The sequence below is a fragment of the Suillus bovinus genome (assembly GCF_016758785.1).
Source record: "Suillus bovinus strain UH-Sbo-P2 chromosome Unknown EDB93scaffold_1, whole genome shotgun sequence".
NCBI classification, from domain to species: domain Eukaryota; kingdom Fungi; phylum Basidiomycota; class Agaricomycetes; order Boletales; family Suillaceae; genus Suillus; species Suillus bovinus.
Genome location: NW_024542057.1, coordinates 1665459 through 1679689, shown reverse-complemented (window position 1 = coordinate 1679689; position 14231 = coordinate 1665459). Strand labels below are relative to the sequence as shown.

Here is a 14231-nt window from a genome sequence, read left to right as displayed (position 1 = left end):
ACGCCTTTGCAAGCTTTAAGTTACGCCTGAGGAGCTTGCCCTCGCGCCGCGACCTTTGGTGTACCAACCTTTCACGTACTCAAAAGTCCTGTGATGAACCGTTCCAGCTCTACACTGCTCATGTCGGAACTGTTTTCAACCGATCAATTGGCTCACGAAACAGGCCTCACAGCCGCCTTGTCTTACTTAGACGCTTTAGGAGGTCACAGCGGATTACAACCTGCAATTGAGCGTATGCTCTCTTTCCCTCGTGTTTTTGAATACATCGTCTCTGGTATCTCGCAGACTTCATTTCCATGACATTAACTGACTTCCTGAATAGTCTGGGATCGCTCTACAGAAATGGTCTCACAAATCATGGTCGACTTTCCTACAGATGCCAACGAGTACCGATCATCCCTTGCATGCCAGATGCTGGACAACGTGTCCATCTACGCTCTAGCCTTGCCAATCGAGTCTTTGTCGAGGGAAGTTGCAAAGGACATCGGTCGCTACCGGGCCTTCATTGAGGGCACACAGCCCGTGCTTTGGTCATTGAGCGCCATGAAATTTGCTGATGTACAGTTGCTCACGAACGCTCGCGATCCCAAACCTGATGACAGGGTCATCAACACGCAAGCGTCTCGAGTCATGCGCAAGCGTGATTGCCAGAATGATCATGTGACCATCGATGCATCACTCTTCGTCAAACTTGGCATGAATGTGCCTTCCACGAGTGAGGAGGCCATGTCGTTGTCCACCGACATACTCGCAGAACTGAAGAAAATTCTCTCGGTGTGTGTTCTCATGATGTACTTTTCGACGTTCCCTGACAGCCTCCCCAAGTTTTACCTCTCGCTTCTGCGGAGGACGGAATTAGTGGGTGACATCAAAGCCTTGCTCTTCCCAAGTGTGGAAGAGTCTGCTAAAGATGTTGCGCCCCAAGTCTCGTTCCCCGAAGACGCCGAGAGCTCAACAGAACACACTGCGTATCCAATGGTACAGCCCATGAAGGCTGCTCTTTACTTCGACAATGCGAACGCGTTTGGAGAGTGGCAAATCCTCATATCCACTGGAGCATATAAACATCTACGCGAACATCGCCGAGCAGACAAAAAAATATTCGAGATTATCTACAAGAAGATCAAGTCCGTCTTTTGATGACATCAATACCACTGATCTTATAATTACCGCAGACACCTCTCGCGTGGCCAATTTTCGACTGACAATCATAAGAGACTCAATGGACCGGATGCAGGCATTCCTATCTTTGAAGCCAAGATGACTAAAGATTTACGGCTGGTGGTAGACGTCATTTCTTAGAAACTCTGGGAGGGATATAACCTATTTTTTATCACAGTACCAGATTGATTGCGTCCCTGAGCAGGGTGGAGAGGTATGTGATTCTTCCATAAAAGACCGGCACATAATGCTGAGACCGATCCTTGATAGTCTGAGAAACAGGGTGCGCCATCATGCATCACGGATGAACAGCAATCTTTGTCATCACTCACACGGATAACAGTCATCAAAGTATACGGGATCTACAGACACTCTGAGCTCGGCAGAATATGGAATGCCTTGGGAAACCATCTAGCACGCAGGGGTGCAGAATATCGCAGACGGTTGGGCATACCTGTCATCTATTATGCGACCTACTAAGTCACTGCTCTATCAGATGCATATTTCGTACCAAACGAACTGACAATGCTATTCTGCCGGCCTCATTCCCGCCGACAGAACCTGAGCCAGAGATTCTAGCAAGCCCACTGGATCTTAGTGCCAAGGACATGGAGCATGTTGAGTGTTTGCATCTGTCGGTAGCACATCGATTGATCTGTGGTGTAGCTTCACTCTTTGCTTGTGTATGAATGAATATCTTACAATTGGATGACTGAGGATTGACGATTTTCTAGCTTGGAGAAATATATTACATTCTCCCAAGTACGTTTATTTGTATAGTTCTTCGATATAGAATGACTTAATAACGATCCCTCAGACTTTTTTGCATAGTGAGTAACCTTGTACTCGGTCATCCACATCATCTCATTCTTGCAAAAGGTCTCATTGCAAACCATGACGTACACCACGTCTTCATGCTCTCGTATGTCCCAAGGACTGCTTTGAAAATGAGTTTAGTGATTGAGATCGCTTCAGTCCGCAAGAACAAAAGATTGTCGAGTGCACTACATCATGCTATGTTTTGGGTCGCAGTGGCACAGGGTAAGTACATTGTGCTCGACATTGCTCACTTATCTATCTCATGGCCACTAGAAAAACGACGACAATGCTGTTCAAGATCCTTGGGATCCAGCGAGCCTGGGAACTAAGCGCCAATGACATGCCCAAGCCACGTCAAATTTTCGTCACTAAATCTAGAATGCTGGCAACAAAAGTAGAAGAATACTTCACAAGGCTTCGCGAGTCCCTGGCAATGTCAGGCTATACATTGCCCGAAATTGCAAAACTCAAGGCACAAAGCTTCGAGGACGACCTTATTGATCCTGACGATGCTCCCGAGTCGCAGATGAATGTACCGGCGAGATACAGCGAACTTGAGGATAAACATTTTCCCTTATTCGTGACTTTTGATCGAGTATGTCATCATGTATTCCACAGACCGTCTCAAACTTCCTTTTGTGTAGCTGGCAAAGATGATCGCAGGCGATATCTTCAACATGGACGATCCAGAGACGAGGCATAGCGCTGAGCTGTTCTTCGAATCTAATGACATGGAAGCGTATGACTCGTTCGTTACCTATGATGTATTCGAAAAGCAATATTGGCCGCATTTTCCGCAGGGACTCACCAAGAACCTGAGTAATACTGCTTCCTTCCTGTCAGATGGTCACTCACGTGTCCTACCCAGATTCATGGTTGATTTTCAGCGAGTTTATGGGCAAGTCAAATCCATCTCCAATCGAGTAGTTACTGAACCGCCTCACAGGTATCATCAAAGGCTCCGAACAGGCGTTGGGCTTTCCGGATGGATTCCTTGACCGTCCAAGTTACCTCTGTCTTCCCTGTCGCTCCAATCCGGTCTTTGCCAACCAGAGAAACAGAGTTTATGATATATTCGAGAGCTACAGGAAATTCAAGAAGCAGAAACGCCACTTTGATGTAGCGGATCGGTACGGGCCGTTTTGCTCCTCGTTGGAACCCAGAATTGATTCCATATAGCACGCATTCGATACTCAAGGCCTTGCAAAACAAAAATTTTCCTGGTCAACAGGTTGAATATATGTATGTATATCTCTCGTCGGGCTAATTCTAGATCCTGATTGACTACACAAGGTATGTCGACGAGGCGCAAGACAATCTTCTAATCGATGCGTTGGGTAGGTCATCTTTCCTTCAATACAAGAGTGTGAAAAAACTTTTTGCTCTAGTTTTGAGGCGACTGTGTAGGAATTCAGATGGTCTTTTCTGGGCTGGGGATACTGCGCAGACGATCTCTGCCGGAAGTTCCTTCAGATTCAATGACCTGAAAGCATTTGTCTATCGTATGGAGGTTAGCAAACAGTGCTTGTTTCCCAGTGTGTGATTTGATATCTTCCTACAGCGCTACAGTAGCTCGGTCACCCCCACTGGAGCTCCTGCGCATCAACCAACGATGTTTCAATTGGGTACCAACTACAGATCACACAATGGCATTGTGAACTGTGCTCATTCTGTCATCGAGCTCATCACGAAGTTCTGGCCAAATACAATTGATCACCTCCAACCTGAAAAGGGGGTGGTTGATGGAGTGAAGCCAGTATTTTTCACGCACTTGGATAATGACACTCACCTTAAACAATTTTTGGTCGGGGAGAGGTAAGTAGACTGCCTCAATGTTCATCGTTCTTCTGTTGAGATATTTGCAGTGCGAATAAATTAGAGCTTGGAGCCCGCCAATGTAAGCAGTTTCTGCTTAAAGTTCCGTTATGTTATGAAAAGTTATTCTATAGGCATACTTGTGCGTAATGAAGCAGCAGTCAAGACCGTGCAAGACAAAGTAGGAAATATTGGAATGATAATGTGAGTCATCTCACAAACATCTGTGCTCCATGGTTTTTATGTTCGCGCACCTGCTCAGGACGCTCTATGACAGCAAAGGCCTCGAGTTTGACGATGTGAGAAAACTGACCTTAACTATCTGACGGATGACTTATTTCGGCCAGGTTCTACTGTACAATTTTTTCGGAGATTCCGCCGTAGATGCCTCACGCTGGCGGGTAGTTCTCAACGGGGTGCAGGGCCAAGGTTATGCGCCAGATTTTTATCGTGATGAGATACGGTACGCTGCAATATGCAGTGAGGCAAGTACACCGCTCATCAATCAAGGAAAGCATATCACTTACTTTTATTAGTTGAAACTCCTCTACGTGGGGATTACCCGTGCAAGGAAGAACGTATGGATCTTTGATACATCCGATAAGTCTGATGCTATGCGTGTGCGTTTAGACCACCTGCATCTTGTGTGCTACTTGGTTTAATGATTATCTATTTCCAGATTTTGTGGGAGTCTCAAAATCTGATCCACACCTGTGCCCACAGCACGGATGTTTCTCCTCTAGCTGTATCATCCACTCCGGAAGAATGGGCATCCTCCGGGCGCTCACTATTCTTGCACAAGCACTACTCGCAGGCTATTCATTGCTTCGAGCGCGCTGGCCTGCATCGCGAAGTGAAGGTTTGCGAAGCTTATCTACTACGAGAGGCAGCACGTTCCAGTGTCGGAGTGGCCTTGCTTAGCGTTCAACAAAGGGCTTTTAATGCGGCAGCAGAAGCCTTTTCTGACTGTGCCGCAGCTGCTACTGGCAACGAGAAACGTCAATATCACCGCACCTCGGCAGATTGCCATGTCAGAGGGGGACAAGACCTCAAAGCTGCTGATAAGTATCTCGAGGCTGAAGAGTTCGAGTTAGCTGCGAAGAGATATCGCAAGGCTGGATCTTTTGACAGGGTGCTCCATGTCCTTACGGACCACCGCGCTGTGATACCTGAAAAGACCGCGACAGATTTGTGGATGGTATGTCGGCTTCATTACTGCAGCAGAAGCAATGATCAGTAAGTGACCGTAATTTAGTATGATTTGGTTTAATGGTAATCGTGTAGCGCCCCTGTGCCACTATTCTCTTCGTTTGATGAGGAACTCGAGTTTTTGGAGGAATACGACTTGGATGGTTCCCGTGCTGCCCTTTTGGAGTCTCAGTCGATGTACTACGAGGTCGCCGAGATACACTTATCAGAGAATCGCCCCATAGAAGCAGTTCAAGCGTTTCTCAAGGATGACAGAAAGATCGATTCAGCTGCTCGTGCAGCTGACACTCTTCTGGAATTTATGTGGCGCAAATGTTCATTCAGGATCAAGCCAAAAGCCGCCGTTCTTGACCACTCGGTGCGGCGCGCTATCACCCTCGCTGATCAGCTGCAAATGAAGAAACTGGAGTCAACGACTCATAATTTGGTATATATCACACATCGCTGAAACGGACCAACCGAACTGATCTGTGTGCAGATCTTGATGTTTCAGGGCATCTTGCGAGAAGATCATGAGTCGTTAAAGAAACTTGCCCTTATCTTCCAGGAACATGATCATCACACTGCCGCTCTCCTTTGCCTGGATCACATTTTCACTCGACTGACAGACATTCGTCCTTTCCAACACCATGAAATGGCAATCTTTCTTGAAACATTTCATACCTATGCGCGACTACTGTATCAAAATTTGACCATGCCTGACCCCTTAGGACGCCACGAATGCGATGTACAAAGACTATTTTCAATTGTGCCACTGCCGGGCGACGAGTTTCTAATACCGAGTGGGACGTTCCTGTACGACAATGTGAAGGGAACTCCTCGGAACCGCCGTCTGGTCTCGATACATCCATCCGGATATAAGTCCTCTCGTAAAAATGCAACAGAACTGATCCATCTGTCCATTCGAGCTGTCTTGGAGGACAAGGTTTTGGAACTCGATAAAATGTGTTGCGACGCTCCAGTCTTTTTGCAGTGCTTGCCATTTATTGTCTCTGGGACGTGCCAAAGAGAGCAATGCCCCCAGAACCATGTTGCGATATCGAATATGGACCGCACGCAGTACAACACCCACGTCGCGATCCATATGCAATTGATTCTCATCTTACAACTCTTGTACTCCGCGCATCCTAGTTCGAAACAATGGGAAAGGTGCGCCAAGTGTATTGTTTGCGGCCGAAGTCTATGCTGATACTGTTATTAGCATGAGGGATTGGCTCGAACACCTTTACGAAGCGCTGGCTCCACCCTTGTTCATTCAAGGTTCATTTGCGGACCTCAATTTGACCCTCATTCCACATGGTTTAGCTGGCCTGAGAGTGCTCTGGATTCGCGAATCTTTCTATAGTTTGAACCCGTTCAAGAGCTCTCAATCTCTGACGACCTTGATGAAAATCACTAGTTTGAGTTTCGCTTTTGATCGGAATGATGCTCCCGCCTACATTGCTGAGGCACAGTGTGTCAACAGAAAGACATTTACCGAGCTCCTCCGACGGCCAGATAACCGCTACCTGGTGATGGACATGCTCAATTCTTATCGAGGAGCTATTCCCAGCAGTATATCATCGGGAATTTTGTTTCTACTGTGAGTTTACATCTCGTATTCATATGCACATGCTAAAAATTTTGCAGGCATGTCCTCAACAACCGTTTACGCGTCAATCTATCTGTTCTATGTGACTGCATTGAGGATATCCTCTCCTCTTTCATTATAAATCACAGAATGGATCCAACGCTAGACAAACTTCCACTGCACGGTGCCGTTCTTCCATCAAACTGGTTGGTCTTCCCCCACAAGTTTTTTGTGAAAAAAGACGTCGAACCGGAGTCAATGAGGTTGCTCTTGGATGCGATAGGGGATCTAATATGGAGTTTGCGCATGGATAGTGCCATGGGTAGAACTTTTGCACACTCCGCAGACCATGTTTAACACTCATGAATCGGCAGGTTCTTTGTGGCTTGCACATATTACCAGTATCACACCGTTACTTCGCGATATTTTCATCTTCCGGCTGTAAGTCTAGTCAACACCCTGTATACAATGATCTATTCATCCCTACTCATCCACAGTTGCAGAAATCTTTGCCTTGGTGCGTCTACTTCAACTCGTCGTCAACTAACAACTTTTAATCTGTTGTAACAGTTGCTCACAACACACGATACCCCATGGTCAAGCGCAAAGTGAATTCGATTATGCTTCGTCTGTACACAAGCAATAAACCTCAGTGCACTGCATACTATCGAAAACTCGTGGAGGACGTTGTTGAGCACATGGCGCTTTTGCCCGGCAGAGAAATGCCTCGCTTGGATGGCCACCTGCGAGCTGTTCTGGATTTCGATACCAACATTGCTGCGAGCGATCTTGTCCAACTTGTTCACAAGACGAGGCAATCTACTCAAATCTCGTCGGTGCGACAACTGTTTTACGAAAAGGCTAGTGACATTCCCTATCTTCTTTCTTCGCATATGGTCGCTGCACAGTCTACGCCGAGGCCGGAGGCAGCTACCTTTGTGCCTCGCATGCAGCGTCCCAAAGATGATGTAAAGGTTCGTCAGGCCGAGAAGGAGAACTTGAAGCTGATGCCTCAGGAGGCCCACGGAGAGGAAGTAGAAAAGAAAGAAGTTCCAGTCGCCGTTGATTCCGAGGTTACTGATGACATGGAAGATATTGACGAGGCTGACACATCCCTCACATTACTTGAGCCTGTGCAAGATGAGTCCCTTCGTTCCAACGGGCCATCCGAAGAGCAGGACCGGGCAGCTCACACGATTCAGTGTGCATATCGTTATTACATCTGGCGTCGTTCAGGTTCTGCGGTAGATGCAGAAATCAATGCGATATTCACGACATGCCTCAAGGAGACGAGGTCCTCTGAATGGCGTCCAAGCTATTACCGTCTTCTTTTCCTTGGACCATTGCCCCACCTTCTGGCGTGCCTGGAAAGGGGCATAACTCTGACTCACGCTGTCAAAGAGAAGACGAAAGACCTTCTCAATATGGTGTCTCATGAAGAGCTCGAGAAATTGGGCAAGCAGAGAAGCGAGATCACGTCAGTCAAAATTTACCCAGCGTCATGCAATGATTGACGTGCAGTCTTGTTTACAGATCGCTCCTCAAAAAGGGCTTGCAACTGCGCAAAAAGCTAGAGCCTTCCTCACCAGATCATCGTACCCGAGATATCGACGCCCTCAAACGCGCGGTTTTGGAGGTTGGAGAATTCATTCAAAAAGTTCCCGGCAGCACAAAGGATATGCAAGCCAAGTTCCAGATGGCTTATAAGGGAATCGTTGCAGAGAAGAAACTATTTCGCGTGCGAAAAGAGAGACCTGCTCTTAACGTCGAGGGCCTGGAAGATTCAATTGTCTGGAGACCATAATTTGTGTACCAATACATACTTAGTCCTAGTCTCTCGTAGTAGTGGTTCTTTCGTCATCATGTCTAACTTGTGTGTATGAACAATGCACAACCATTGCAACAAATTTATTGGCATGACGCCCATCATGTCTTGTCCGACCAACAAGAAGCAACATGAGACACAGGGTGTTGTGGACCTGCCTGGGGGACGACCCATCATCACAGGTTCATGAGATGGGTCACTTAGACTTGCGACTTGGAGAGCAGTACAAACTGCCCATTGAGAAGTATTGTCTACGGTGACTCACATTTTTTATCCGAGCAAGTTATCCACAGATTCGGTAGTCATCCCGCAGCGAGCAAAAATATAGTGTGCGAAGACCAAATGGCACCCATCCTCTCCACGGGTGAGCATCACCCAAAGATCTTGTTGTACTTCTAGTGATGCCGGAGTCCGGTTCGGAACTTCGGTTCGAACGCGAACCCTTCCGAACCGGACTGTCCGTTCGGTCCGAGGTTCAGCCTACGGTAAGAACCGAACCTATTATTAGGTTCAGCGTTCGGCTGGTGCCTCAGATTTGTGAACCCGTCTGGACCCGTTCGAACGCGTTCGAACGGTTCTTTCCTTCTGTCTATGATCCGCTTGAGGTCCTCAGCTTATTGCTATCCATCTATCCTAATATTTTTTCTGATCACCTGGCAACAAACTCATATGGCCATTGGCAGTTCTGGGAGCATTGATCTCCAGAACGGCTCTTACTTCACAACCAAAAGACTGAATGCATTTCTGTTAGTGACGTCTGACTTCCTCTGTGATCTATTCAATGTTTTGGTAAGCCCTATGTTAATCGTTATTAGGATTATAATTTAATCTATGTTCAGAACATATCTTTGGGATGCTCGTTCAGGTACTTGCTTTTGCTTCAACATCAATCAACTGTTGCAGTCATTGCATGGCAACAATATGTTCAAGGTGCGTCGCATTTTTCTAATCTCTAACCACAAATTTTGGTATAAATGAGCTACTACAGGTACAATATTCACCCTTCTGGCTGCGAGAATGTCTTGCGCACTTGGATCCAATGGCCAACTCAAAGACGCTAGCGCCATCGATTGGTACAATGATCCCGACGATGACACCCCCATGCTTGCTCCACCTCCGCCTCCTGCATCCAATGGCAAGCTAACTGCCTTCGTGTCTCGCTCAGGCCGAGCCGTTAAACCGACAGAAAAAATCTGCAATGCTGGCAACACAGCTCCAGCCAAAGCTGCCAAACGAGTGGCTCCAGTGCCTCCCCAAGGACAGCCCACACCCAAGCGAGTGCAACATGGGTCCCACGATGACGATGATGACGAACCCCCTGCACTAGAAGATTGCTCAGATGATGAAGAAGAGGCCGAAGAAGCTTATGAGTGGACCAAGGTATTTGGAGACAAGGATCGTGAGGATCGCAAGCATAAGAAGAAAGAGGAGTGCAGTGGGGATTTGAAGGTAGTATTTACTCAGGAGAAGGGACACATCAATCCGCACACCCAAGAACCCGAAGACGGCTGGTGGTGCAAGATCTGCAGGTACATTTTTACTTTTACTTTGAATGTCACATGCATAACTAATGTCAATTTAAGAGCCAATGATGTACCCACCAATCACTGCTTTTTCAAAGGCAGTGTTTCGACTTGCCGCACCCATATCGCTCGAAACGCGAAGTGTCACTTTCCAATATACCGCAACCGCTGCAACGAACGAGGTATCAAGATGCATGATCGGGCGATACCTCCTAACTGCAAAGCAACTGACGAAGCGCAGCAAACATTAGATGCCTCCCTTACGGCTAAAATTCCTGAATTCACCAAGACCGGTCTAATGGATTACATTGTCGAGCTTATCGTGTCTGAGGACGAGGTGAGTGTTTTTTTTTTTTGTAATTGTGGGGCAAGTCATATGGAGTGTTCAAGCTTTCAGCCGAAGAATGGAAGAAGTTGGAACTGATGCATGACGTGCTTCAGGTATGTGCGAGTGTCCAGTCGAGTCTCAAATGTTGTATTAACCTACTGTATAACCAGGAACCTGCCAATGCTCAACAATCGTTTTCAGCGACTCGCGAACCTACCGTATGGCGCACGATTCCAGTCCTCGAGTATCTCCAACAAACTTGGCAAAACATGGCTGGTTCATCAAAGTTTGACGACTTTTCATCTGCGATCAACTCTGGCCTCGACAATATTCGCAAATGGTACCACAAAATCGACGAAACTGATGTTTATTTCGTTTGCCTCGGTATGTATTTTATTTATTATGATGCCCTATCTAATGTACAATGTAGCGCTCGATCCTAACTATAAGGTGGCATACGTGAAGGGTAAATGGGAGCCTTGTGACTTTGACGAGGGCATGAGAAGCTTGCGGAAGGTTTTCGACAAATATTATCATTGCAATGTCTCGCCCGCCACTGCAGAGCCAGCTGCTGTGGCTCCTTCCTTGCTTGCTCGCCAGGGGTCATACGGCCATAGCTGGATGCGTGATGCTGTCAAAACTCGTGTCGCAAATGACACCGCAAATCGAAGACCTCACCAGGAGCTCGACGAGTACCTTGCTGCCCCATTAGAAGATGTTGAGAATATAGTGGCGTGGTGGGGCGTGAGTTTTTTCGCATCGTGTTTCCTTGCAAGTTGACTTAAAATGCCTTTAGCACCATTCCATTCAATATCCCACCATCTCTCGCATTGCAAAGGATTACCTCGCTATTCAAGGCTCTGCCGTCGCATCTGAACGAGCGTTTTCGAGTGGCGGCATCACTGGGACCACGCGCCGTAATCGGTTGTTGCCAACAACATTTCAGGCCCTACAGCTGTTGAAAAGTGGGTACCGTCAAGGCCATATTTCCGCAACGGTTCAAGCTGAGTTTGCTGCTGCTCACGAACACTCTGCCATGGACGAAATTTAGCTACTCATTTACTGTTCATGTATTTCTTGCAATTTTTGTCAATTTATATGTAGCGTTCGAGCGTTCGAACGCGTTCTGAACTCGAACCGAACGCTTGTGAACGCGTTCATCAGCGTCCGGTTCAGCGTTCGTCCTCCTTGCCTGAACGCGACCGATGGTCCAGTTCGGCGTTCGCATTTAGAGGCCTAAGAACCGAACCGAACCGGACTTCGGCACCACTATGTACTTCGAAGGACAGGGCTGGGCGATGTTCTTTGTTATTGAAGTAAGAGTGATTACTTTGCTCTTTTACAGCGACGGGAAACTTCACTAAAATGGTTTTACTAACAAATTTATTGAAATTCCTCAGCCTCATGCATTAGCCGATACAGATGAATTCCTGTTAATCCTCAGCCTCATGCCTTAGCCTAAATTCGATACCGATGGAAATTGTTCGGGGCTTTTTCTGATTTGCCGGACAATTTCAAGGCATTATCCTCAATTACATCTCGTCTGCCTGCCGATAGTACCTCCGCCCCAGACGCTACAGCAAGTCGGACAGGTGCAATCCTGCAGGACCACCAAGGTGTGGTCTAACAAACAGTAAGACAAATATGCATTGCCCTTGTTATAACTCGCGAGGTTTCCGCAAGCGTAGTGTTCTGCAAGCACCCGTACTTAGTAGGCACTGGCAGTCTGAGGTCAAAACATGTATGAAGGTACTCACCAGGCTTGTCGCATGGATCGCCGTTGGGGGGTGTTTGTGCCATATCTGTGCCAAGTACTACTGGCACTACGGCAGACAGAATCATAATGATGAGTGAGATGAACTTCATTGTTGTACTTCGAAGGACTGGGCTGGATGATGTCCTTCTAACAGTGATTACTTCTCTTTTTATATGTACGCAGATAGTTAGAAACTTCTTCAAATGTTTTACCGACGAATTTAATGTCCTGTTAATCCTTAGCCTAAATTCGATACCCAACTCGCGATCGGAGAGGATCATGTTATTCTACTACGTATGAAATTGCCCGGGGAAAAGCCCCGGGACTCATAAGGTCCATCAGACTCATTGTGGATGTCATTGGGCTGCACGACGGTTCGACGACGCTTAGCGTCCCAGTGATTATAGCATCTGGGACACTAATATTAATATGAATTTCGTTTTCATGTCATTAACACTTCCCCTGTTTCCTTACTGCCATGTGTCTCCATACAACGGCGCGGATTTTGGAGAGGATCTAGGAGAAACATGGAATTTGAATTAACATATACATACATGTACATGGAACTACAGTACTGGCGCACCATCAGCGGGAGAGACTGCAGTCGCGGTATGCACTTACTTATTGAATACTACAGGAAGTTCCAGCTGGCGATGCATGATGTGGCATGCTCTCACGTTCCTGCGCTGTCCGGTTTTCACTGGGCCTGAGGCCTGAATAATTCAAACTTCTCTATGAAACCGTTTTAGTGAAGTTTCCCGCTGTCTGTGTATAAAAGCGCGAAGTAATCACTGTTATTTCAATAACAAAGAACATCATCCAGCCCTCTCCTTCGAAGTACAACAATGAAGTTCATCTCACTCACCATTATGATTACATCTGCCAGTAATGCCAGTACTTGGCGCAGTTGTAGCAGGAGTACACCCCTTTGGTATGCGATGCGACAAGCCTGGTGAATACCTTTAGCATACGTGTTTTGACCTCAGACCACGTACTAAGTACGGGTGTTTTCAGGACAGTACGTGTGCAGTTACCTCAATGATTATAACGGCGGCAATCCGTTTCTGGGTTGGTGCGCGGAAGACTCCACTATCGAGGGTTACGTTGATGATTGCACCTGTGCGATTTGCTGTGACGTCGAGAACGGAGGTATTCCTGAGAAAGGCGGGTCAACTAAATGCGTTTAAGGAGTCCGCTTCTTGCTTGCTGTCACGTAGAGGTTACATTTGGGCACCTGTCACTTGTCACACACGATTCACATCTCAAATTTTCGTCATAGCGGAAGCCAAATTGGTTTCATTTACACGCACAAACACTTACAGCGCGTTTTTGCTTAAGGCGCAATGTAATGCAATTTTCACCATTACAACTGTGTCGAAATTTGACACCCTGTCATATGTCACATGGTCCGGTGTCGGTTTGGGTTTTGATGTCACTGTCACACAAGGATGAAATGGTACAGTATGAGTATTGGCCATCGCCACTGAAAACATGACAGAAATTAACCAAGTGTACCTAGAACTCCCTATTGGCATTTGCCAATAGTAAGACCATTATTCACGACGGTACAGCAAATCGCACAGGTGCATTCCGCCAAGAGCTCCACAGTGTTGTCTTGCGCGCAGTAATACATATACGGATTGTTGTTGTTATATCCCTCGAGGTATGCGCAACCGTACAGTTCTGCAAGCACCCATACTTAGTACACGGCCTGAGGTCAAAACATGTATGCGAAGGTATTCACCAGTGTTGGTGCACGGCGTGCCGCTGGGGTCTAATTGTGCTATAGCTGTGCCGCACAGTACTGGCATTACGGCAGACATAATGATTATGTCTGTGAACTTCATTGTTGTACTTCGAAGGACAGGGCTGGATGATGATATTCTTTGTTATTGAAGCAACAGTGATTACTTTGCTCTTTTATACACAGACAGCAGGAAACTTCACTAAAATGGTTTTACAGATAAATTCAAATCCCTCAGGCCTCAGGCCCAGTGAAACTTTGGACAGCGCAGGAACGTGTGAGAGCGTGCCACATGGTGCATCGCCAGCTGAAACCGCTCGTAGTATTCAATAAGTGCATATTGGCCTGGCTGTCCGGCTAAAGGCAAAGGTTCTAGGTCAGGATGCTGCTATTGAAATTAAGTGTTTATGACCAAGGCTTCGGGAGGGGGACTAGGGCCGCTTAGATACTCTAAATTAATTGCCACGTTGCGTGCGCTCGA

General features: G+C 46.9%; 2 protein-coding genes across 2 annotated transcripts; one reads left to right on the top strand and one right to left on the bottom strand.

Moving 5' to 3' along the window:
- The first annotated feature begins 310 nt into the window (after positions 1 to 310).
- EDB93DRAFT_46990 (uncharacterized protein) lies at positions 311 to 8223 on the top strand. Its single transcript, XM_041456476.1, has 32 exons — positions 311 to 774; positions 826 to 1127; positions 1176 to 1284; positions 1340 to 1375; positions 1432 to 1444; positions 1505 to 1604; positions 1658 to 1778; positions 1828 to 1844; positions 1896 to 1923; positions 1979 to 1991; positions 2041 to 2083; positions 2137 to 2202; positions 2254 to 2575; positions 2625 to 2799; positions 2849 to 2878; positions 2927 to 3110; positions 3160 to 3222; positions 3388 to 3490; positions 3542 to 3795; positions 3846 to 3877; positions 3930 to 3999; positions 4058 to 4094; positions 4143 to 4280; positions 4332 to 4415; positions 4475 to 5031; positions 5080 to 5431; positions 5483 to 6153; positions 6206 to 6586; positions 6634 to 6896; positions 6949 to 7015; positions 7078 to 7091; positions 7145 to 8223. The coding sequence occupies exons 1-32, from the start codon at positions 343 to 345 to the stop codon at positions 8086 to 8088; spliced, it is 6021 nt and encodes a 2006-aa protein (XP_041313949.1). The 5' UTR covers positions 311 to 342; the 3' UTR covers positions 8089 to 8223.
- Positions 8224 to 11719: 3496 nt separating this feature from the next.
- EDB93DRAFT_1114030 (uncharacterized protein) lies at positions 11720 to 12121 on the bottom strand. Its single transcript, XM_041448223.1, has 2 exons — positions 12008 to 12121; positions 11720 to 11942 (listed from the first exon to the last, which is right to left on the bottom strand). Exons 1-2 carry the CDS (start codon positions 12114 to 12116, stop codon positions 11779 to 11781), a joined length of 273 nt encoding a protein of 90 aa, XP_041313948.1. The 5' UTR covers positions 12117 to 12121; the 3' UTR covers positions 11720 to 11778.
- Between the last annotated feature and the right edge of the window lie 2110 nt (positions 12122 to 14231).